This window comes from Heterodontus francisci, chromosome 33, assembly GCF_036365525.1.
Source record: "Heterodontus francisci isolate sHetFra1 chromosome 33, sHetFra1.hap1, whole genome shotgun sequence".
In the NCBI taxonomy this organism is placed as follows: Eukaryota; Metazoa; Chordata; class Chondrichthyes; order Heterodontiformes; family Heterodontidae; genus Heterodontus; species Heterodontus francisci.
Window position 1 is genome coordinate 45,590,607 of NC_090403.1, and position 23,413 is coordinate 45,614,019.

The window sequence follows — 23,413 nt, forward strand, 5'->3', positions numbered from 1 at the left end:
TTTTGTCTATTAGCTGATTTTGTACCCACACGGGACCTGCCCCTTTAATCCCTCGGGCTTCAATTTTGCTAAGTAACTTTTTATCAAACACATTCTCAAAGTTGATATACACCAAATGCACTACCTTCATCAACCACCTTCCATTATTTAATTCAAGAAGCTAATCAAGTTTGTCCAGACATGATTTGCCTTCAACAAATCTATGTTAGCTGTTATTTATTAACCCATGTTTTTCCAAATGACAATTTTGACCTGGGTTATGGTCTCTAGAAGCTTTCCCACCACTGATGAGCTGACTGGCCCAGAGTTACCTGGTTTAACCCTATCCCTTTTTTTCAACAAGGGTATAACATTTGCACCCCTCCAGCTCTCTGGAATTGCTCCAATATCTAAGGACAATTGAAAGATTGTGGCCGAAGCCTTTGTTAGTTCCACCCTTACTTCCCGTAGCAATCTAGGATGCATCCCATCTGGACCAGGTGTCTCTTCTACTTTGAGCACTGCCAGCTGTTTAAGTACCTCTTGTATTTCTCTCCTATCCAATTTCTCTAGCTCCTCCTCCTTTACTGTGACATCAGCATTCTATTTTTTGAAGACAAAAGCAAAGTGCTCATTTAGTACCCCAGCTATGCCTTCTGCCTCCAAAAAGAAATTTCATTTTTTTCTCTAATCCTGAACTATATCATACTGAAGTAAACCTATAGCTATGATCTAGTTTGTATCTTGTTTTAATCTTCATGGGAATTAACTCCTTTTGATATCAGCAAGTACAAATGCTTATTTAATTTGAAAAGCACACAATGTCCTAGCCCATTTGATGTAATCATTTTAGTATGTAGACCATTTTCTGTGAGATGCCGTGCCAATTGCTTAACAAACTGAAGGTAACACTGAAAGAAGAAAGAAAGAACTTGTTTTATATAGTGCATTACCATGTCCTCAGAACTTTACAATCATTTTACATCCAATTAATTACGGTGCAATCACTGTTGCTATGTAAGTAAATGTGGCAGCTAATTTTGTGCATATCGAGGTCCATGAACAGCAAATGAATGCTGGCAGGACACCGCCCTCCTCTTCTAGTTTTGTGTTGGGATCTTTTATATCCACCTGATCAAGCAGACAGCTCATTGAGGGATATCAACTTTAACGTTGTCTCATTTCCTTGATAGTGCACTGAAATGTCAGCTCAGATTATATGTTCAGATCCTGAAGTAGGGCTTAAAACCACAGCCTCCTGACTTGAGACAGAAGTACCACCTACCGACTGTACCGAGTTCACATTAATGTAGCTGAAATTGGCTGATGTGAAAGTGACGATTGGACTCTTCAGGACCTCTCTTTGTAAATACCGGGAATCTGAATGCACTCTGTTATGTGGCAGGATTACTTAGGTTAAATTTTTACTTATTTATTTTTATATCCTATAGTTACATGGATACAGAACAATATGAAGAGGCTGTAAGAGATTACGAGAAGATATACCAGACAGAAAAAACAAAAGGTGAAATATTAAGACCTTTCAGTGGATGTTTCTGTAAAGGCCATGTTGATTTAAAGATTCAACACTAAACAAAATGTCTCAAAATATTCATCTCTCGCTCTAAGTTTTAAAAATTAAATTCCATAACCAAACTGCCGCAGTTTCTCTGGCTTAGGCTGTTCAAATTTCCGAATGACCTGTAAACTGCTGAATGAAAAAAAACTCTGATGCAATGGAAAGATTTTGAAAAAAGAGACAAAATGAATGTGAAAATAGATGAGAGTGAAAAGATATGAGAATGGCCCACACAAAAAAGACCAGAACATGAGGGAAATTGGAGACGGGAAAACCATCTGTAAATGAAGGAGCCCCTGAACTGAAAACATAAGGAATGTGTTTGAATTTGTTTAAAATGAAACATGCCTAGTTATTATTACTTCCCTCAGTGGAGCACATCCCATAACATTTAGGTCTTTATTTTTATGTTTTTTGTTGTTAAGAGCACAAACAGCTTCTTAAGAATGCACAACTGGAGCTGAAGAAGAGCAAGCGAAAAGATTATTACAAAATTCTTGGGGTTGACAAAAGTGCTTCAGAAGATGAAATTAAGAAAGCCTACAGGAAACGGGCACTGATGCATCATCCAGGTATGACAGGTTTCTGTTATCCTGATACAGGAGTTTGCTGGCTCACCACTTTCCAAAGTTGGGTCTGAGCACCAGTGCGGCTGAAATTAATTTTGCTGCAGCTGAAAAGGATATTCTGCCTCGGAATTTGCTTTTAAGCAAAAAATAAGCGAGTGCAGCTACATTTATTTATAATTTAGAGACACTTTAGGATGTTTTCCTTTGTGATTCTACATTTTGGACTTGCCTTGTTTTGCCTGTGCGTTTGTACTCTTTAAAAGGAAAGCAACTGTGCTTTATTGGGAGTCAAAAAACTGAGGCTTTTTCCAATACCTGCTGAAGTGAAAGGGTTTAATGAGCTGAATGGCCTACTCCTGCTCTATATTTTATGTTTTTTTTTAATAGAATTCCATTACCAAACTTTAAAGCACTGCAAAAGTGACTTACGTGATTCAGAGTTTGTTATCCCATTTTTTTTGCATATTTAAACATTAATAACTCCTCAATACATTGCATGTCCTAGGATACTTCCTGGTGTGAGAAGCAATAAGAAAGAACCGAAAATCATTCATCACTGAATCAAACTATTTTTGGATTGAGGGTTATTCAGCCCAGTGTTCGCTTTACAACTGACACTATCTGTTGTAATGTTATTTCCCAGCCTATTTCCCCTATTTTACATTCTTCCTTTTCAAATTTCTAGCCACTTCCATTCAATATTATAGTTTTCAGTAATCAATTGTAATAAAGTTGTATAGTTCATGTCCTAATAATCCTCTTTGTGAAAGCATTTCATCTAACTTGCTCCTTCTCTCGCATAGAGATTAACCTGAGTTTAGCCCCCTTGTTGCTGATTTACCAACCAGTCGGAACAATCTTACAACTGTTCTTCTTTTATAAACCTTTTGTTATATTGCTTTACACCTGACCCTGTCTATTCTAATGCTATTTCCCTGCCCTTTTCCCCTATTTTACATTGTCGCTTAGCCTTCTCCATTTTAATAGAGAGCCCAATTGTTTGAGCCCTTCAGAGTTTTAGTCCCTTGTTACTGGCATCATTTTTTTGCTGTACCTTTTCCTTGCCTGTAATGTCTTTTCAATAATGGAGTGTTCAGAACAGCACATGATACTCCCCAGTTTAACCGATGTCATGTGCAAATATGTAACCAAATCTTTCATCCTTTTTATGGCCTTTTGTATCTGCATTTCCATCTGTCCCTAGATTCCTCTCGTCTTGCACTCTAAGAATTGTACCATTTAAGTTCTATTTCATTTCACTACCTTTTTTCCCCAAAGTATATTACTTTGCATTTCTCTGCAAATGAACTGGATCTGCCATTTAACGGCCCACTCTGCTAACTTGTATGTGTCTCTTGCATTCAGTCCCAGTTTGCCTCATTTGGTATCATCTGCAGGCTTCAGTATTATTCCTCTTGTGCCTAAAGACAAATCACTTATATGAATGGAAAGCAAAAAGCCCTTCAGTGCCAGCTATCATATTTTGAAAGAGCTGACCATGCTGCTGTAGGAAGTATTTTGGCCAAATTGTCTCAGGGCCTGATACTAGTTTGCATGTTGGAGGGGTTGACTCTGGAGTAGGCTGCCACCTAGTGTAGTATTTGGAAAATTCCCTGGTACATTCATATTGAATTAGGTTCACCAAGCAGTAGAAGAAATATCTGTTTCACTTACAAGGTAGGGGAACAAAAAAAAAGCCTGTATATCTTGCTTATTTAGGTCCCTGGTGCAATGTGCAAAGTGAGCTTTTCTTCATTCATTTCTTGCGTTGATCACTTCCTCTGTTTTACAAGAATCCCAGTGTAATTCAGGGACTGAGTTTGTGCCATTCTGCAAGCTCTGTCAATATTAAAGCACCATCTAGTGGCAAAAAATACAGCAATAAATCTGTTTAAGAAACAGATTGCCAAAACCTGCAGGTTTTGAGGCTGCTAATCTGGAATTTTCCACCCTTGGGAGAATTATCTGTTCAACGCTGATTTTTTTTTTTTGCTGTGAGCCTTTTATCATATTGAATTTACAAAGTGCTTGTGTAGTCTCTGTGCTCTCTTGTTTATTCAAAATGCTGCTTTCTAAGTGTACAAACAGTGGTATTTTATTTTGCATCAAAACTTCATTGTTACTCACTCCTCATGAAGGATAACAGGATAAGCAGAATTGTTAACTAGCAAATAGGTCCACCCCTCAATACCCCTCCCATTCCTAGACTTAACTAATCTCAGGTATAATAGTAAAACACCTGGAAGTATCAATGTAATCCTCTTGCCAGCACAGTGCAATCAAAATATCCATGGCATCATAACTTATACATGTAAATGTACACTTCCATGAAATATATTTGTGAATATACACCTAAATGTACAGTGACCTGAGAATATATATGAAGGTTGCACATTTGAGAAATCAAAATTAAAATTGCAAAGAGAAACACACTTCACTCTAACTGGCCTGTACCTCCGCGCACAGATCGACATAGTAGCGCCAGTCCAGAAGTACAGAAAGAAGAAGAAAAGAAATTTAAAGAAGTGGGAGAAGCTTTTAGTATTCTGTCAGATCCAAAAAAGAAAGCACGTTACGATAGTGGTCAAGATTTGGATGATGATGGCATGAACTCTGGTGGTAAGTGCTCCTCTCTGCTGACATTCAATGCTTTAACCAGCAACATTTCCATACAGCTTTATTAAACATACCATCCTGCGCAGGTTGTCATTCTGCAGATTTCTAATACAGAATCTGGTACCCATTCAAAATTACTCATAAGCTAATGACTTTTAGGGGAAAGGCATTGGTCGGGATCTTTCAATCAGAGAATGAGGCCGTTTGTTCTTGCGGTACTGTTTGCAGTGGCCTACAGCTTTATCTAGACTAAAGCATTGCATTGCAGGCTTACATCAGAACTGGTGCAAAACAACTTGCATTCACCCAATTGACAGTCCCAGGTTGACTGTCGCTGTGCAGCAGCCATGATTACAGTAAAGCTCTTTGTTTGGTGTTCAAGTGTGGTGTAACAGAGAAAAGAAAATTTTTGGGTTATTCGAATCTAACATATTTGCATTGACCTTGGATGAATATGTGGAATCATTGAACAGAAGTAGTGTGTGATTTTCTCCAATTAACTCATGATAAATGCACTGGTGTTGAGCCAGAAGCACCTTGTCTGTGCTGTCAGATCATTTCAGCTGAGAATTCAACATTATTGGTCTGGAATTAGGAAGATAAGCTAGCCTTGCAGCCCCCAGTTGTTATCCAGTAACTCCTGCTGGAAATCTTTGTATATGTAGGCTACCTGAACACCATCAACACCTGGATCAGGAACCCTGATCCAGCAAGTTATTTCAGGAGAAAACCGGAAAAAGAAAAAACATGCAAAATAGGAAGTTTAGTTTTGCTTTATCTACAAAATGCTGTTTGTGATTCTTGTTAATATGTATTTTGTTTGTTACAGATTTCGATGCTAATAATATTTTCAAGGCGTTTTTCGGTAGCCCGGGTGGCTTCAGTTTCGAAGGTGGGTTTGGAGCATTTGATAGATACAAAATGCATAATTGCGAGCTTTTAATTTAAAAGGAACATAACATTGTAAGAGTTTTCCCACCAGTGGGTAGAGGCAAGGCTTCCAGTGCATTCAGGATGCTGACCTTTATTAGCTGAGACATAGAATAATAGAGCTGGGAGATTGTGCTGGAACTGTATAAAATACTGGTTAGGCCACAGCTGGAGTACTGCATGTAGTTCTGATCACTGCACTACAGGAAAGATGTGATGTGCACTAGAGAAGGTACGGAGGAGATTTACAAGGCTGTTGCCTGGACTGGAGAATTTTAGTTATGAGGAAAGATTGGATAGGCTAGGGTTGTTTTCTTTGGAACAGAGGAGGCTGAGGGGAGACCTAATTGAAGTGTAGATAGAGTGGATAGAAAGACCCTATTCCCCTTGGTCGAGGGGTCCACAACCAGAGGACATAGATTTAGGGTAAGAGATAGAAGGTTTCGAGGGGATTCGAGTGAAAATGTTTTCACCCAGAGGGTGGTGGGGATCTGGAACTCACTGCCTGCAAGGGTGGTAGAGGCAGAAACCCTCCTAACATTTAAAAAGTACTTGGATATACTTGAAGTGCCAGAACCTACACGGCTATGGACCAAGAGCTGGAAAGAAGGATTAGGCGAGATGACTACTTGTCAGCCAGTGGCTGAATGGCCTCCTTCCGTGCTGGAAAGTGCTCCTGTATGGAATTAAGAATTGGAATTGGATTGGTGATGCCCACCATGAATAAATAGCTTCATAGCATTCACACTCTCAGCTCACATGCAAAATTTGCCATTTAGTTGAGGTATCCGTAGAACTGTAACCCGCTATGAGTCAACACTTTCCAGGAAGAATAGGAGCAAGTATTCTTCAATAGATGAAGACGACCTTTCAGTTTGTTTGATTTGATTCTCCCAGAATTCCATCCCTTATTGCCTTCCCGTTAGAGGCGGACAGGACTTTGGTCCATTGTTTCAGCTGAGGATGGATAAGTTCTGACTATGGTGAGCCTTCAACCCAAAGCCTTCTAGTAGTGTCTGAGTTACTTAACACAGCCTGCCAGTAATATCCGATTTACTCACCATGGTCAGATGTCCGATTTGCTCAAACAACCTTCCAATAATAAATTTATTCATGCCAATGGTGAGTTACTTATTAGAGTTCTGGTGTGCTATCCATTGCACCACTTTGCAATCTAACTTGCACGCGGAGGGCCCTTTTTATCGGAGGAAAAATTCACTTCAAATACATTGATCTAGCTGTAACCAAATGGAAATTGCCGTTCAAACAGTATATCTGTAGGTGTTTAAGATTGGATGTCAATGTTAATAGATCTTTTCCTTTCTCTTTTCAGCTTCTGGTCCTGGGAATTTTTTCTTCCAGTTTGGCTAATGCACAACCTTTTGTTCAATGTCACTGGGTGTAACTCAAGCAAAAATAAAAAAAATACCCTCGTTTCCCTGTGTTTAATCTATTTAGAGGAAAATATTTCATGTTTCAGTTGAATACCTCTTGTATTCATGTAATTCTATGTTTTGTTGAAAAAGAAGCCGTCGTCACAGAATGTGAAGCTGACCTATTAATGCTTTGTTTTTATAATCATATTAATTAAAAATAAAAAGGATTACCTCATTTTGAAGTATGCAGTCCCTCACGCTAATGATCTTCGGTTATGTAAATAAAGGCCTTTGAGCTTTAATGCGGATGAGAGTATTTCCTCTAGCACAGGAAATCAGTTTTTTGTTCAAACAAAAATAGAACTCTTACTTGAAGCAGTGGATTTTTCTGTGCTTCTCTTCAGCAGAATGACCAATTTTTAAATGACTGCTAGAGTGGCTCACTTCGCCAGCCCCTCGGCATAGTCCAATTTTCATGTCCTTCCTAGTAATCAACCTTGCTAGTGGGAAGAACATTTGCTACTGACGGTTACAGGTGCTAGCTTCAACTCGCTGCCGATAGGTATGGGGAAAAGAGAGAAAGCGGTTCTGTTAAAGGCATGTTTTATTGCAGCTTAGCTTTATAACTGGACTTGTAGTAACCTTGCCATCATTTTAAGCTTCATCAATTTAAGAAATCTCTGAACCAATACAATTGCATTTCATAAAGGTCGTCTGAGCAAAAACAGCTCAACTTCTGGAAGCCTTGAAGCGCTCCATTAACATTTAAAGGAAATCATCTGTATTTATAATTGAACTGATCTACCTGCATGTGCTTAGTGTATGTCTACACATAGTGAGCTACAAGTGCAAAAGTAAAATTACCACGAAAGGAAACATGGAACCCCTCATTGTAACTGAACACTAGTTACAGCAACCCATGAACATTATGTTCACTTGGCCAAAAAAAAAAATTGCATTTTTGATGTGATTCGTTGCCAAGATCTTCCAGGTCTTCCCACTCGGGTGATCAGGAATCTGTGATGCTAACTCATCCTTATCACAGAGTCAGGAGTTTGATGCCATCCACAAGTTTTTCTGAGCAGAGGTGCCATTTGGTAAACAAGTATGCAGTACTAGGGAAGAGCCTCAGCTGGTTGTTCAAATTACTACATCATAGGAGGCAGGATCTTAAATATCTGACAGACTGGGAGAGGCACTATATGTGAAGCACGTTGCCACAGATTAAGCAGTTTCTGGTTGCTGCTTACAAAGGGTCCGAGGCTTCAAGCATGAATAGCATCTGAGGCAAGGAGATCTAATGAGGATGGGATTAAGAGAGGACAATAAATTTAAAATTGTACATTTGTATTTATGAGCCATAGCATCTTTTGTGTGTTTAATGCATTTAATTGAGATGTTTTCTGGTGTGCAAGAGTATTTTGGTGATATGTGAATAGGAAGGAGGGGAAACAGCTTCAGATTAAATACTCTACCTCCATGAACATTTGAAAATATTTGGAAGGAAAATGTTTACATGTCTTGAGGAAAAAAACATGTATTTAAACTAAGCCTTTTTCATTTTTAATGAGCACTTCAGTAAATGTGGAATAATTCATAAAACATGAGCACCTTTTGTTAAAACCTGGTCATTTGGAGTACAGTGTGCAGAAATGAAGGGGCACTTATTCATCAAGTCTCCCTGTCAGCCAGTAAGTCATGTCCGTGAAGCATCAAGTTAACAAACCTTGCATCTCTTTACTGCTGTCCATTGGGCATTCACCTCTCCAGATTCTCCTGCATCAGGTTTAATTTTTTTTTTTAAATCAATAAGTTCTTTACCTCATTTTAGTGGAGTTCTGTGACATTTCATCCAATTCACCGTTGTAGCTTAATTCCATAAAGTGCTGACTTCTGTGGGAATGAGCCTTTTAAATGTTTCATAAACTTAGTCTTAGTGTATTAATAAATTGCATGTTGCTTCCTCTTCAAAATTGCTTTTATTTACAAATGGCACCTCTTTAGCAAAAAAACAATTAGTCCGATTTGTTTTGGAGTTGGGTTGGCCACCTTCATTTAGTTTAAATTTACGAGTGGAAATGGCATGTCTATATTCATTAAAAACTTTATTTAAAACTGATAAAACTTATTACAGGATTGTGTATTACTTGCAGCATTCTGCATTAAATACCAGTCATTGCAGTAAAACCTTTCTATTATAATTGACTAGCATACTGGTGAAAACATTTTACAAACTTTTGATTCAAATGTCTGGAATGACAAACTGGTAAGTTACCTGTTCAACTCGTTTTAATTTTAAGATACCGCTCACGTTTTTTTAAAATGAGTATGTTTTAATATTCAGAGATGCATGTTTCTTAAAGACTTGCAATGACATTAAAGGAACATTTTTAAATATGAGCACTTAAGATCTTGAAGATATTCATCCCAGCCCTAGAAAGCAGATTGGCTGAGCTTGGCTTAAGTTTCTCATGTGTTGCTTTTTTTGGGGTGGGGTGGGTGGGGGGGGGGGGGGGGGGGAATGGTGCGTTGGGGGCAGAGGTGGTTGCATTTGGTGTATAACTTTGAACCTAGTAACCCATGCTATAGTAACTTAATGAAAGCAACATTGGGGGTGCAGAAGTTGTGATAAATGGGCAGAAAATATTCACTGGACAGGATTAGCCCTTGTTGCATTAATGTGTAACTTTGAATAAAAACAAATACGGGAGCAAATATCGACATTACAAAATTGGCATTTGTAGCCTATTTTTTGTTAATGATGCAGACTACTACTTTTGAATATGATTAAAGATGTACTTCAGTGAAATACATTTAAACTGGCTGGTGAGGCACGAATAAGGGTTTCACCTCCTATCTGTAAACCAAAGCATTCCTTTTCTTCACATTGATTTGTTTGTGGAGACAATTCGAAAGGAAATGGCTTGAGAGAAAATATTAATGAATCTTTGTGTTGCACCAGTTGTAGTTTGGATTTTTTAAAACATGTTTAAGAATCCTTGGAATAGAACTATTAAGTACACTACGTGGCCATTTATCCACTGAACCATCAGGACCTCGTTTCTAAACAGACGTACAAGGGAAAGAGGATTAATAAGCCCCCTTGGTCTGATATTAAGGTCATTATGTTAAAGCAAAGTATTCATTAAAACTGTGACACTGGTCATTTTTCAAAAATGCAGTTTAAAAACCCTGCTGCATATTTCCTGTCTGTCCAGTAAAAGTATACTTTTGTGTAAGATGAAAAAAATTTATTCTGCCCACTCCTCCCAGATTTTTCTTTCCACATCCCCTCCCCAACCCATGCAAGCCAAAAAGTTCAAGTTTCTATTCATGCAAGAATACAGTTCATCCCAACAGTCATTCATCAAGACTAACAAGTGTCTGTTGACAGTTCAGGCTGTTAACAGCCATGCTCAATCCTGTCCTTGCCTGATGTTGACTTATTTGCACTTCCAACTGGAACCATTGGATGATGTGTCTCATTCCTGGACATTTCTGTATCTTCCATTTTCCTGGGAGCTGAAGCTGATAGTGTCTAAATTGCGGCACTACTTAAGAGTAATTAACTTGGTAAAGATGAAAAATGAAATCGAGGACGTTAAGTGGCTCAGTGTAACACTGATGTCTAAAAGGTTGAGGAAATTCAAAGGCTCCCACTTCAGTTTCATAGTGAGAATCTACAGATAAATTAAAAGTGATAACAAGAAACTTGATCTATTTCCCCACCTTCCTTCAAGGATATTTTAGTTAAGCGCTCCTATAAACTCAGCAATACGTATATGTTCACTTCAGTAACTGGCGGATGAGTTTGAAGGAAACACTGGGTTCAGATAAAATGATATGCTGAGAATCTGAAAAGATAGGTAAATATAAGTGATAGGTAAACCTTTGAGGTGGAGGTGCCTCAGAATTGTTTAGAGAAATAATCTATACCCCAAATATTAACCAAGCTTTTCAAACGTGCTAATGTGTATTTGCAAAACGTTTGTGTTCTTTGGCTTTGAAAATCATTTGCAATTTTTCTAGTACTACAAGGCCAGTCGTAGTGGGTGGGGGTGGGGGGGGAGGGGGAAGAGGCAGAGGGGAAAGGAGACATTTGTATTACTTTGGACACTGCTCAATTTACAAACTGAAGTCTAATTGTTGATGGGTGGAGTTGATTATTTTTAGTTTTGTGCCTGTTTTCACACTGAAAATTGCCAAATACAACAGACTGTCAAAATGCTGTTTGCTGTTTTTTAAAACAAATAGAGGGAAGTAATTCCCTTTCTTAAAACAAAAATCAACACTGAGTTATTAGCATTAATGCATCATTCTGTAGATTTTTTTTTTCTTCACACTTTATTTTGGTTGAACTTTTGGGGAGCTGGCCCAGAGGAGTTACTGAGCCTGAAAGTATGTGTGTTAAACCAGCCTCACCATTAAACTGTTTAAAGGCCAAGGTCAGTGACACCTTTACAGTACTGTTAATTTCTATTTCCTGTACTTGGCTCCATAACTCTTCCCACTGATGGTTTCCCCCAATATAGCACTCCTTGAATATAGATATTCAAACGTTCATACAGTTTTAAAACTTAATTCTAATTCCAAGTAGTTATTTTATGCTTAAGGTGTCCTGATGGTAGACTCTAACTGCCCCTCATGAAGGGTTTTCAGTATGTTTCCTATTTTGTGTAATGTATTTCTCTGGTAAGCCTTGTGATGTACATTAAGCTGCACATACTTTGTTCTGATTGTATCATTTCTCAATGTTTTACTGCTGTACAATATGTACACTCTGTACAATATTCATGTACAAAGTGAATGTTAAATAAAAATAAGAAAAACCGGTTTGCTCAATTAATGGAGGATTTCAGTACATCAGACCTTTTTTCTCACCCCCTGCACTGCCAGCATTGACTCAGGTGACTATGCGGCCTAATGACTGGCCCAATGTGGCAGCCTCAGCAACAAGTGGTGCTAAGTCATGTACCCATACCCTAAGCTTGATCCTGTCCTTTTCTGATATTCATACATGTGCACTCTCATGGCAGGAGCAGGCATTATAGTGGATAATAAGGAAATAGTAGACTTGTTAAATGAATACTTCTGTATCTCTTCACTGTAGAGGAAAAAGGCATAAGGGGACCTGTCCATCAGTCAAGGAGAGGAACTTATTGGATTTAATATAAATTAAGAAAATGGTTGTGGGACTTAAGTTAGACAAATTTCCAAAACCTGATGGTTTGTACTAGGGTATTAAAATAAATAGGTGGAGTAATTGTTGATGTATTCAAAATTCTCCAAAACTCTCTAGATTCAAAGAATTATACTTGGAAAATTGCAAATTTCACTCCATTATTTAAGGAAGGAGGGAGGGAGGGAACTAGGCAACTACAGATGAGAGTCAATATAAATTTGTGCTGGGTAGGTCATACCTGACTAATTGATGTCTTGAGGAGCTCCTAATGTGGCAGCATCCAGAAGCATTGATAAGGTGCCACATGAGAGATTTTTTTTTAAATGGAAGTGCATGAAATTGGAGTTAATCTTATGACATTGGCTGGAAACTAACTGGGAGGCATAAGACAGAGTTGGGTGAAGGGAATGTATTCCAGTGTAATGTGTTTCCTCAGGGAACTGCACTGGGGCCTCAGCTTTTCATCATGTTTCTTAATGATTTGGATAAAGGAACAGAGTTTCATATCCAAATCTTCAGGCAACACTAGGAGGCACAGTAAATTGTGTAGATGGATGCAGGAAGTTACAAAGGGACATAGACAAATTAAGTGAATGGACAAAACTGGCAGCTGGAGTTCTATGTGGGGAAGTCTGAAGTTCTCCACTTTGGATCCAATAAAGGGAAGTTGAATTATTTTCTTAATGGCAAAAGGATCTATGAAGGAGAAAAGGGATTTGGGCTCCAGGTCGCCAAACCATTAAAAGTTAGTGGGCTGGTATAAAAAGTAATCTAAGAAGCCAAATGATGTTGGCCTTTAGACAAAGGTAGTTTTTGAATACAAAGGGGAAGAAGTTATGTTTCTATTGTATGGAGTCTTTCTCAGACTCTCCATCTGGAGTATTGCCTTCAGTTATGGGCACCTTACCTCGCAAAGGATAAATTAGCCTTGGAACTGGGTACAGATTCGCCATAACGAAACCAGGATAAATTAGGACAGGTTACAAAAAAACCTATCTTGTATTCCCTTGAATTTTGATAGTTGATAGGTGACCCAATTGAGATTTTAAAATAATAAAAAGATTCAATAAGGCAGATACAGAGAAGCTACTGTGCTGTGTATTTCCAGATTTCCCTATTTCACACCAAGAATAAATTGAATCAGAGTTGAGGCCACTGCACTGCATTTCATCCAGACGCTGTAATCTATACATTGGTCTGCTTGCTCAATACTATGGACCCACATGGGGTGGGAATGTCCCAGATTTGATCCCTGGCCTCTGGAGGGCAGCAATAATTATTCTTTTGGCTAGCATAAGACTTGGCTCCAAAGGCTTCGTTCAGTCCATGGAGAAAAATCGCCTTATCCTTTGCCATATTATTGCATTTGAAACCATAGAAAAATTACAGCACAGAAGGAGTCCATTGTGTCCATGCCGGCCCAAAAAAACTTTTTATTTCTCAGAAGTCCATCACTGGCCCTTCCTTTTCCCAGATGAACATTTGTCGGTGCTGCTCTTCAGTGTGGTACTTGTATAAAGTTGGGTTCTCTTCTCTCGTGAATCACCACTCTGCCCCAGTTACTTTTTTGACAAAATAAGCCATTTCAGCCTAATTTGTCCTCACCAGATGTGTATACAAGAGGATTATCAGGTGTATTGTTTCAGTTCATTACTTTTCAGGTCTCCTGTCCTATCACCCATATTGACCTTTGATGTCTGTGCTCACACAATGTTATGGAACATTATAAGCTTATAAAATGAAGAGGGAAGTGACCATTTGGTCTTAAAACAAACTGCCAAACCCCCAATTTGGATGAAGTGTGTATTTAGCTGGAGGGAAGTTGCCTCTGGAATTGCTTCCCCTACCTCCCCACCAAATTTCCTATACAGGTTTTTAAAAATTCATTCATGGGATGTGGACATCACTGGCTACGCCAACATTTATGGCCCAGCCCTAATATTTCCCTTGAGAAGCTGGTGGTGAGCTGCCTTCTTGAACGCTGCAGTCCATGTGGGGTAGGTACACCCACAATGCTGTTAGGAAGGGAGTTCCAGGATTTTGACCCAGCGACAGTGAAGGAATGGCAATAAAGTTCCAAGTCAGGATGGTGTGTGACTTGGAGGGGAACTTGCAGGTGGTGGTGTTCCCATGCATTTGCTGCCCTTGTCCTTCTAGTTGGTACAGATCGCTGGTTTGGAAGATGCTGTCTGAAGAGCCTTGGTGCGTTACTGCAGTGCATCTTGTAGATGGTACACACTGCTGCCACTGCGCGTCAGTGGTGGAGGGAGTGAATGTTTGTAGATGGGGTGCCAATCAAGCTGGCTGCTTTGTCCTGGATGGTGTCGAGCTTCTTGAGCGTTGTTGGAGCTGCACCCATCCAGGCAAGTGGAGAGTATTCCATCACAGTCCTGACTTGTGCCTTGTTGATGGTGGACAGGCTTTGGGGAGTCAGGAGGTGAGTTACTCGCCACAGGATTCCTCGCCTCTGACCTGGTCTTGTAACTATGGTATTTATATGGCTACTCCAGTTCAGTTTCTGGTCAATGGTATGTAGCTGGACGGCTAACAGCTAAACATCTGTAGAGCATGAAGGGAAAAACAGCCAGCCTTACATTAGGACAAGGACTGTGAAACAGCTGCAATTGCAGTTCAATGAACCTAGCTTGCTGAACAAGCAGGGTGTGATAAGATATGCTCCGAATGAGACTGTGAGAGGTTGCGAAGGTTGTTAGACAAGGACGGATAAGAAGGACAAGGCCAGCAGATGTATTTTGTTTTGTTTTGCAACTAACATTGACTCCAGATTATGGGTGTACGTGACTAAGAACATTCTCAAGGCTGGGAACAACTGGATAAAAAGGGGAGGCTAGGAGCCTCCAAAGGAAAAAGACCTGCAGGACCATCGCGGAAAGGGAATCCTCAGTTCGGGATTCAGTAAAGAGAACTCATCAGAAGGAAACTGATCACCTCGACTCGCAACAGGTAGTATTTAAATCCAAGCCGTGGGTCTTGTGATTTATTGTAACAAGTAACAAGTAGTTTAACAAGTGAAATAACAGCAGATAAGTGATTTAAGTATCAATATAAGTGTTTATACGAAGTATCTCGTGCAGGTGTCTTTTGTCCGCCACGTCAGTTGACCTCCTAGTTTGAGGGTCAACATTTTAGCGTCCCTGGGTGGGCACGGTTAAGTGATTCCCTTAAAGTCACACCGTGTCTGGACAAACAGCAAAATGATGGATGCCTGTCCAGATTGGGAGGAAGTGCTCCGCGGGTACCTAAAGCGTAAATGGTCCAAGTGGATCGAATATTTTTTTTTCCAAAATATACTTTATTCATAAAAATCTGTAAAAATTACATTCCCAAACAATTTAAAACAGCATCAAGTCAAAAAATACAAACAGTGCAAAGGTGATCATTTTCCTTCTATACAATTATGAGTTGCCTCACAACCCTTCCATTTCACATTTGTCCTGCCAGATACATTTTTACATTATACAGGAGACAGAAACTTTCCCGATACAGTTCGAGGGGTTTCCCATGGATCCAGCCCCTTAGTTCAGCTTGGCGGGGGGACCTTACACTGTGGTCTTTCCCCATTGAGCCTTTGCTGTGGCTGCCCCAAGCTTTAGTGCGTCCCTCAGCACGTAGTCCTGGACTTTGGAATGTGCCAGTCTGCAACATTCGGTGGTGGACAACTCTTTGCGCTGGAAGACCAGCAAGTTTCGGGCAGACCAAAGGGCGTCTTTCACCGAATTGATAGTCCTCCAGCAGCAGTTGATGTTTGTCTCGGTGTGCGTCCCTGGGAACAGCCCGTAGAGCACAGACGCCTGTGTTACAGAGCTGCTTGGGATGAACTTCGACAAAAACCACTGCATCTCTTTCCACACATTCCAGGAGGAGGTGGGCAACCGTCTCTTCGCCACCACAGCCACCGCGGGGGCATTGTGTGGAGGGGGCGAGACTTCGGGTGTGCATGAAGGATCTGATGGGGAGGGCCCTTCTCACCACCAGCCAAGCTTCGTCTTGGTACTTGTTTGAGAGTTCTGGTGATGAGGCATTCCGCCAAATGACTTTGACGGTCTGCTCGGGGAACCATCCGACAGGATCCACCGTCTCCTTTTCCCGTAGGGCCTTGAGGACATTCCGTGCAGACCACTGCCTGATGGACCGGTGGTCAAAGGTGTTTTCCCGCAGAAACTGCTCCACGAAGGATAGGTGGTACGGCACGGCCCAACTGTATGGAGCGTTCCGCGGCAATGTGACCAGGCCCATCCTTCGTAACACCGGGGACAGACAGAACCTCAGCACGTAGTGACACTTGGAGTTTGCGTACTAGAGGTCTACACACAGCTTGATGCAGCCGCACACGAAGGTAGTCATCAGGATGAGGGCCACATTGGGTACATTTTTCCCGCCCTTGTCCAGAGATTTGAACATCGTGTCCCTCCGGACCCGGTCCATTTTAGACCCCCAGATGAAGCGGAAAATGGCTCGGGTGACTGCCACAGCGCAGGAGTGGGGTATGGGCCAGACCTGCGCCACGTACAGCAACAATGTGAGCGCCTCGCACCTGATGACCAGGTTCTTACCCACAATGGAGAGAGATCGCTGCCCCCACATGCTCAACTTTTGTTGTACCTTGGCTACTCGCTCCTCCCAGGTTTTGGTGCACGCCCCGGCCCTTCCGAACCATATCCCCAGCACCTTCAGGTAATCTGACCTGACGGTGAAGGGGACAAAGGATCGGCAGCCCAGTTCCCAAAGAACATGGCCTTGCTCTTGCCGTGGTTAACTTTGGCTCCCGAGGCCAGTTCGAACTGGTCGCAGATGCTCATCAGTCTGAGCACGGACAGCGGATCCGAGCAGAAGACGGCGACGTCGTCCATGTACAGGGAGGTTTTAACCTGAGTGCCTCCGCTGCCTGGGATTGTCACCCCTCTTATGCTCGCATCCTTCCTAATAGACTCAGCAAAGGGTTCAATACAGCAAACAAACAAGACCGGGGAGAGAGGACAGCCCTGTCTGACTCCAGATTTGATCGGGAAACTTTCCGATTCCCACCCATTGATTGAGACTGCGCTACTGATGTTTGTGTAGAGCAGTTGGATCCAATTGCAGATTCCCTCCCTAAACCCCATTTTGAAAGCACGTCCATCATGTAGGTGTGCGATATCCTGTCAAAAGCCTTCTCCTGGTCCAGGCTGATGAGGCAGGTGTCCACCCTCCTGTCCCGTACGTAGGCGATCGTATCCCTGAGTAGCGCAAGACTATCAAAGATCTTCCTGCCGGGTACAGTACAGGTCTGATCGGGGTGAATCACCAACTCCAGAGCAGACTTGACTCGACTGGCTATGACTTTGGACAGAATCTAGTAGTCAACATTAAGCAGTGAGATGGGCCGCCAATTTCTGATTTCTGCTCTCTCCCCCTTCCGCTTGTAAATGAGGGTGATGATGCCTTTCCTCATGGATTCTGACATGCTGCCGGCCAGGAGCATACTTTCGTATACTTCCAGCAGGTCCGGGCCGACCCAATCCCACAGGTCCGAGTACAACTCGACCGGTAAGCCGTCGCTTCCGGGAGTTTTACTCGTCTCGAAGGACTCGACGGCCTTTGTCAGCTCGTCCAGAGTTGGCGGCTTGTCCAGTCTCTCCCTCCTGCTGTCATCTAAGGGCGGCACAGTGGCGCAGTGGTTAGCACTGCAGCCTTACAGCTCCAGCGACCCGGGTTCAATTCTGGGTACTGCCTGTGTGGAGTTTGCAAGTTCTCCCTGTGTCTGCGTGGGTTTCCTCCGGGTGCTCCGGTTTCCTCCCACAAGCCAAAAGACTTGCAGGTTGGTAGGTAAATTAGCCATTATAAATTGCCCCTAGTATAGGTAGGTGGTAGGGAAATATAGGGACAGGTGGGGATGTGGTAGGAATATGGGATTAGTGTAGGATTAGTATAAATGGGTGGTTGATGGTCGGCACAGACTCAGTGGGCCGAAGGGCCTGTTTCAGTGCTGTATCTCTAAACTAAACTAAACTAAACTAAACCTCTGTGATAGATGACAGGAAGGACTGGGAGGCTTTGCTGTCTGTGGGCTTCGCGTCATACAGCCCAGCATAAAAGGATTTGCTGATCCTTAGTATGTCGGACTGCGAAGACGTTACCGAGCCATCTTATTCCTTCAGGCTGCTGATAACAGAGCTCTCTCTGTGTACCTTTTGGAAGAAGTAACGCGAGCAGGTCTCGTCCTGCTCGATGGAGCAGACTCTGGACCGGAAGATGATCTTGGAGGCCTCCTTGGCAAAGAGCCTGCTGGCTCTTCACCTCTTGGAGGTCCTCCTTGACCTCGACCCCCATCGACTGCAGCCGGAGCAGATTTTGCATACTTTTCTGGAGTCGGGACATTTCCCTCTGTCTCTCTCTCGCCCTCTGAACACCTTTGTGGATGAAGAACCTCTTGATGTTCTCCTTGATCGCTTCCCACTAGTGAACTGGAGACTCAAAGAGGGGTTTCACGGTCCTCCAACCTTTGTAATCCCTTTTGAGTTCCTCAACATTCTCTGGGGTCAGCAGTGTAGCATTGAGCTTCCACGTCCCTCTGCCAACCCGCTGGTCGTCCTGTAAGTGACAGTCGGCCAGTAAGAGGCAGTGGTCGGAGAAGAACACCGGCTTGACGTCGGTGGATCCGATCGTGACGGGAGGGGACACAAACAGGAAGTCAATCCTGGAATGGGCAGACCCGTCTGACGTGTATCTGCGCTGCGCTCCATCTGCAGGTTTGCTGAAGACGTCGTGCAGTTTGGCATCTTTAAATGCTTCTATTAGGAATCTGGACGTAGCGTCCAGTTTGCTGTCGTCACTGCCGGATCGTCCAGCCGCATCGATGATGCAGTTGAAGTCACCGCCTAGGATGACCGGCCTGGACGTCGCCAGCAGCAGTGGGAGCTGCTGGAAGACGTTCAGCCGCTTGCTGCGTTGTACCAGGGCGTACACGTTGATCAACCGGAGCGGAGCGTTGTTGTACATCACGTCTGCTACGAGGAGGCGACCGCCCACCACCTCCTTAACTTCGGAGATGGTGAAGTTACCTCCCCGCAGCAGAATACCCAGGCCGGAGGAACGGCAATCATTACCCCCCGACCAGATCGATGGCCCGTGGGACCACCATCGCGACCACTGCCTGTAGGTGCTGAGGTGTGGTATTCCACACTCCTGCAGAAACAGTAGGTCGGCTTTGACCTTGGCGAGGTAATCCAAGGTTGAAACACATCGCGTAGTAGATTTAATGCTACGCACATTAATGGAAGCAATTCTTACACCCATTTTTTAAAAGTTAGTTGTTGCTTCCCATACCATTTGTCCTTGCTAGTCCCAGTCCTTCGGGATGTTCCTGCATACCCATCGTGTGAGCAAGCTGTTTCACAATAGTTGGGCTCAGAAACCCCTCCTGGATTTTCATGCAGGGGTCGTTCCACTGGGGTGACATCGGGAGGGTCTTGTAGGCAGCAAGGATTGGGTTATCCTCTGCTACTTCCATCTGTTCCTCCTCGAAAACATCACTGCTCCCGGCTTCCCGGAGCTGAGGTGTGCCAGACGTGTCTTTGCTCCCGGCTTCCCGGAGCTGAGGTGTGCCAGACGTGTCTTTGCTCCTGGTGTCCCGGAGCTGAGACGTGTTGGCCACATTGTTACATGTGGCGCTTTGCGGTTGGGGCACGCCGGGCCCATCACAGCTTCCAGTGCCCAGGGGCTGTGATGCTTTATCTTCCATCTCCTTGGAGTTCTGCCGCCTCTTTTGAAGGGGCTGTCGTTCCAGCATTCCCCCGTCCAGTGAAGAGGAGTTGTTGCAGTCTGATTCAGAAGATAGCCTCCTCTTGCCACTGGTTTGGGTGGTGGCCTGTTCCGCTTTGGGATGTTTTTTCTTTGTGGTTTTCCTCTGGACCACTTGCCACTGACCTGTTTGTCCATCTGCTGCCTCCTCCTCCATTGATTCTGTCTGTGGAGGAGGGGTTTCCGGGTGCAGGGTAGGTGCTGGGTCGCTGGTTTCAGCTGCCTCCCCTTTCTTCTCCTTCTCAGGTTGAAGCTTCTCACTGCGGAGAAGGTTGCTGGTCTCCTTTCGAACACCGGACGCCTTCGCCGAACCTTCTCCCGGTCTTTCCTTGGACCTTGCCGCCTGAGCATAACTGAGGCAGCGTTTGGGGCAGGTTTTGTAGAGATGGCCTGCCGCACCGCACAAGTTGCAACACTTAGTCTGCTTACAGTCCTTGGTCTGATGGCCTTCCTCCTTGCAGTTCTTGCAAACAACCGTGCTGCAGTTGGCTGCCATGTGACCAGATTTGCCACAGGTGCGGCAAACTCTGGGCTGCCCAGCGTAGACCAAGAAGCCTCGACTTCCCCCGATAGTGAAGCTGGAAGGAGGGTGGATAATGGCTCCACTGGGATCGACCTTCAAGGTGACCTTGACCTGCCGCTTGCTGGTCCAAATCCCAAAGGGGTCCTTGACATCAGTGCTGCTGCCGGCCAGCTCGACGTACCTGGCGAGAAAGGTGAGTACATCCACCACAGGAACATGGGGGTTGTAGAGGTGAATCGTCACCACCCGGTCCCGTTGTGACGGAAGCGTGAAGAGCGGCTCCGCTGTGAGGATCGACAGTGGCGCCCGGTCCCCTTTCTCCTTGAACGCCGTCAGGAACTTGATGCATCCCGCCACGTTCCGGAACGTCACGTCGAAGTATCCACTGCTGGGGAAATCCTGCAGGCAGAAGACGTCCGTCGCTTGAAATCCGCAGCAATCGAAGAGAATTTTCTTGATGAAGAAGGTGCGATCGACCGGTGCATCTCCTTCCTTGTCCTTCATGACCACCCAAACGGTGTTGCGCACTCCCTGGCCCGAAGCTCGAAGATTGGTTATCGCCATTTTACTCAAAGCTTCCCCAGGATCAAAAGGTAATGATCATGGTCTCTTCTCAATCAAATAAGCACTGATAAGAACAGATACTACACTTGATCTTAGCCAAAAGGCCGAGTGGATCGAATATGCTGATGAGGTTTTAGTGAGTCTGGGACCCATTGGATAGAAACACTGGGAAGAGGCTAGGAAAGAACAAGCGAAACGCGCCTCTAAGTTTAGTAAGGCTACGGAAATAGCCAGTTGTATGAGGGAATTGTGTGAAAAGGAAATGGAGAATGTTAGGTTAAAAGCGGAACTCGAGGGGACCAAACTACAGTCAGAAGTCTCAAGGCGGGAGAGAGATGATTTGAAAAAAAGGAGTGTAAAGCACAAACGTACATTATTCATATGAGTCAGTTTCAAATTCAATATGAACAGGCGCGCCGGGAGAGAGAGAGAGAGAGAGCAGTGCAGGAGAAAGAGGCAGCTAATAAGGCGGTGTCTGACTTAAATGAAAAATGTTACAATTTGCAGGCAGCCCTTAAAGCGCTGCACCAGTCCCACTTACAAGGGCAGCGTAAAGGAGCCGACCATTGTAAATGTCAGCAGGAAATAGAGAGATTAAAAAGTCAACTTGCCGCCAACCGAGGTATATGTGCTTTTCGGGAGACACAAGGGAACGATGATGATGATGTGGTTTGGGGTAGTCTAGATGAAGCAGCCCGTAGGTATGGAGAACGAGAACGAGAAGGGGAAGGGGAAGGGGAAGGGGATTGGGATTGGGATTGGGATTGGGATTGGGATTGGGATTGGGGCTGGGATTGGGGCTGGGGCTGGGTTGATCTGCTGCCACAACACAACAACAAGCTGATGATCCCTTCTGCACTGCCTGAGACGGTACCAATGAACCCGATAACAACGATCCAGAGGTGCAAGAAATTATTGGCAAGCATATATCAGCCTTTGCAACACACAAACACAACTGTGGTCGACTGATAGGTGACGTGGTCATCGACGGCCCCAATCCAAAGCCACAGAAACAATATGGGTTTCACAAGCAAGCAGAGAGTGAAATATTGAAGGTGATAACAAGTCTGTTACAGCAGGGAGTGTTGCACCTGTGGCGTCAACAAATAATTCACCAATTTTGCCGGTTAGGCAACCAGACAGTTCTGACGATCGATTACTGGGGGTTAAATAAGACCACCCCGCTGACTGTGCCTATGGTAGCGACCAGCCCCGAGGCAATGATGAAGCAAGCTTTTACCGTTCTAGATATTAGTATTGGATTTTGGTCCATTCCTTTGAAACAGGAATGTCAATACAAATTCGCTTTTACATTTCAAGGCCAGCAATACACTTGGACCTGTTTGCCTCAAGGGTTTCACAACTCTCCCTCGATCTTCCATCAGAGATTAGTGCAGGGGCTCATTAGTTTTTCTCGACCCAAATGTTTAATTCAATATGTTGATGATCTCCTCCTCCAAACAGACACTTAAGGGGGAACATCTCCAGCTCCTCAGTGAATTGTTAGCCTTCCTTACTTCCTTGGGACTCAAAGTTAACCCTAAAATGCTCAGATTATGAAATCCCAAGTTACGTACTTAGGAACTACAGTAACCTATGCTAAGCGGGAAATTGAGACTAAAAGTATTGAGGCAATATTACAATTACCACTCCCCAGGGATGCGAAATCCCTCAAATCCTTTTTAGGACTAGTAGGATATTTCCGGAACCATATCAACGGTTTTGCCACCAAAGCCTCCCCACCGTCAGACCTCCGAAAGACAGATGCCCATGGCTGTGGACTGAACAACACACTCAGGCCATTCTGGAACTGAAACAAGCCCCAGCCAAGGCTCTGGCCTTGCAGGTGTCAGACCCTGCACTCCCCTTTGCTCCGGAGGTTGCTGCAACAGACTCTACCATCTCGGTGGTCCTCTTGCGGGAGCGCCATGGGAGACTTGGACCAGTTTTGCGTATGCATCCCGACTTCTAACCCCTGTAGAGCGGGGGTTTTCTGCCTGCGAGCAACACCTTCTGGCGGTATTCTGGGTGGTACAGCATTTCGCGTTCATAATTGGCCTGAAACCTTTAACGGTCCTCACGAAGCATGCACCCATCCAGCTGTTGCTTGACAGACGGATCAAGGACGGTACCATTAGCTAAAATCGTATAGCCGGATGGACTCTGATGTTGCAGGGTCGGGATATTGCAGTCAAGCAGATCAAAGCACCCACTTTTCTCGCTGACAATCTCAGTTATAGCAGTGAGCCGCATGAACGTCAGGTATTGACAGCGCATGATCCCAAGGGACCATTT

At 43.6% G+C, this 23,413-nt stretch overlaps 1 protein-coding gene and 1 pseudogene across 1 annotated transcript in view; one reads left to right on the top strand and one right to left on the bottom strand.

Annotated features, from left to right (window-relative positions):
- Positions 1-8,849, top strand: part of dnajc7 (DnaJ (Hsp40) homolog, subfamily C, member 7) — a 39,984-nt gene extending 31,135 nt beyond the window's left edge. The window contains exons 10-14 of the mRNA XM_068013444.1: positions 1,431-1,504; positions 1,984-2,130; positions 4,594-4,746; positions 5,573-5,635; positions 7,007-8,849. Of these exons, the coding sequence (XP_067869545.1) occupies positions 1,431-1,504; positions 1,984-2,130; positions 4,594-4,746; positions 5,573-5,635; positions 7,007-7,044 (475 nt within the window). The 3' untranslated portion in view covers positions 7,045-8,849. The remainder of the gene's footprint in view (positions 1-1,430; positions 1,505-1,983; positions 2,131-4,593; positions 4,747-5,572; positions 5,636-7,006) is intronic.
- A 12,276-nt stretch (positions 8,850-21,125) lies between these two features.
- On the bottom strand, positions 21,126-21,232 carry LOC137348270 (U2 spliceosomal RNA; annotated as a pseudogene).
- Between the last annotated feature and the right edge of the window lie 2,181 nt (positions 21,233-23,413).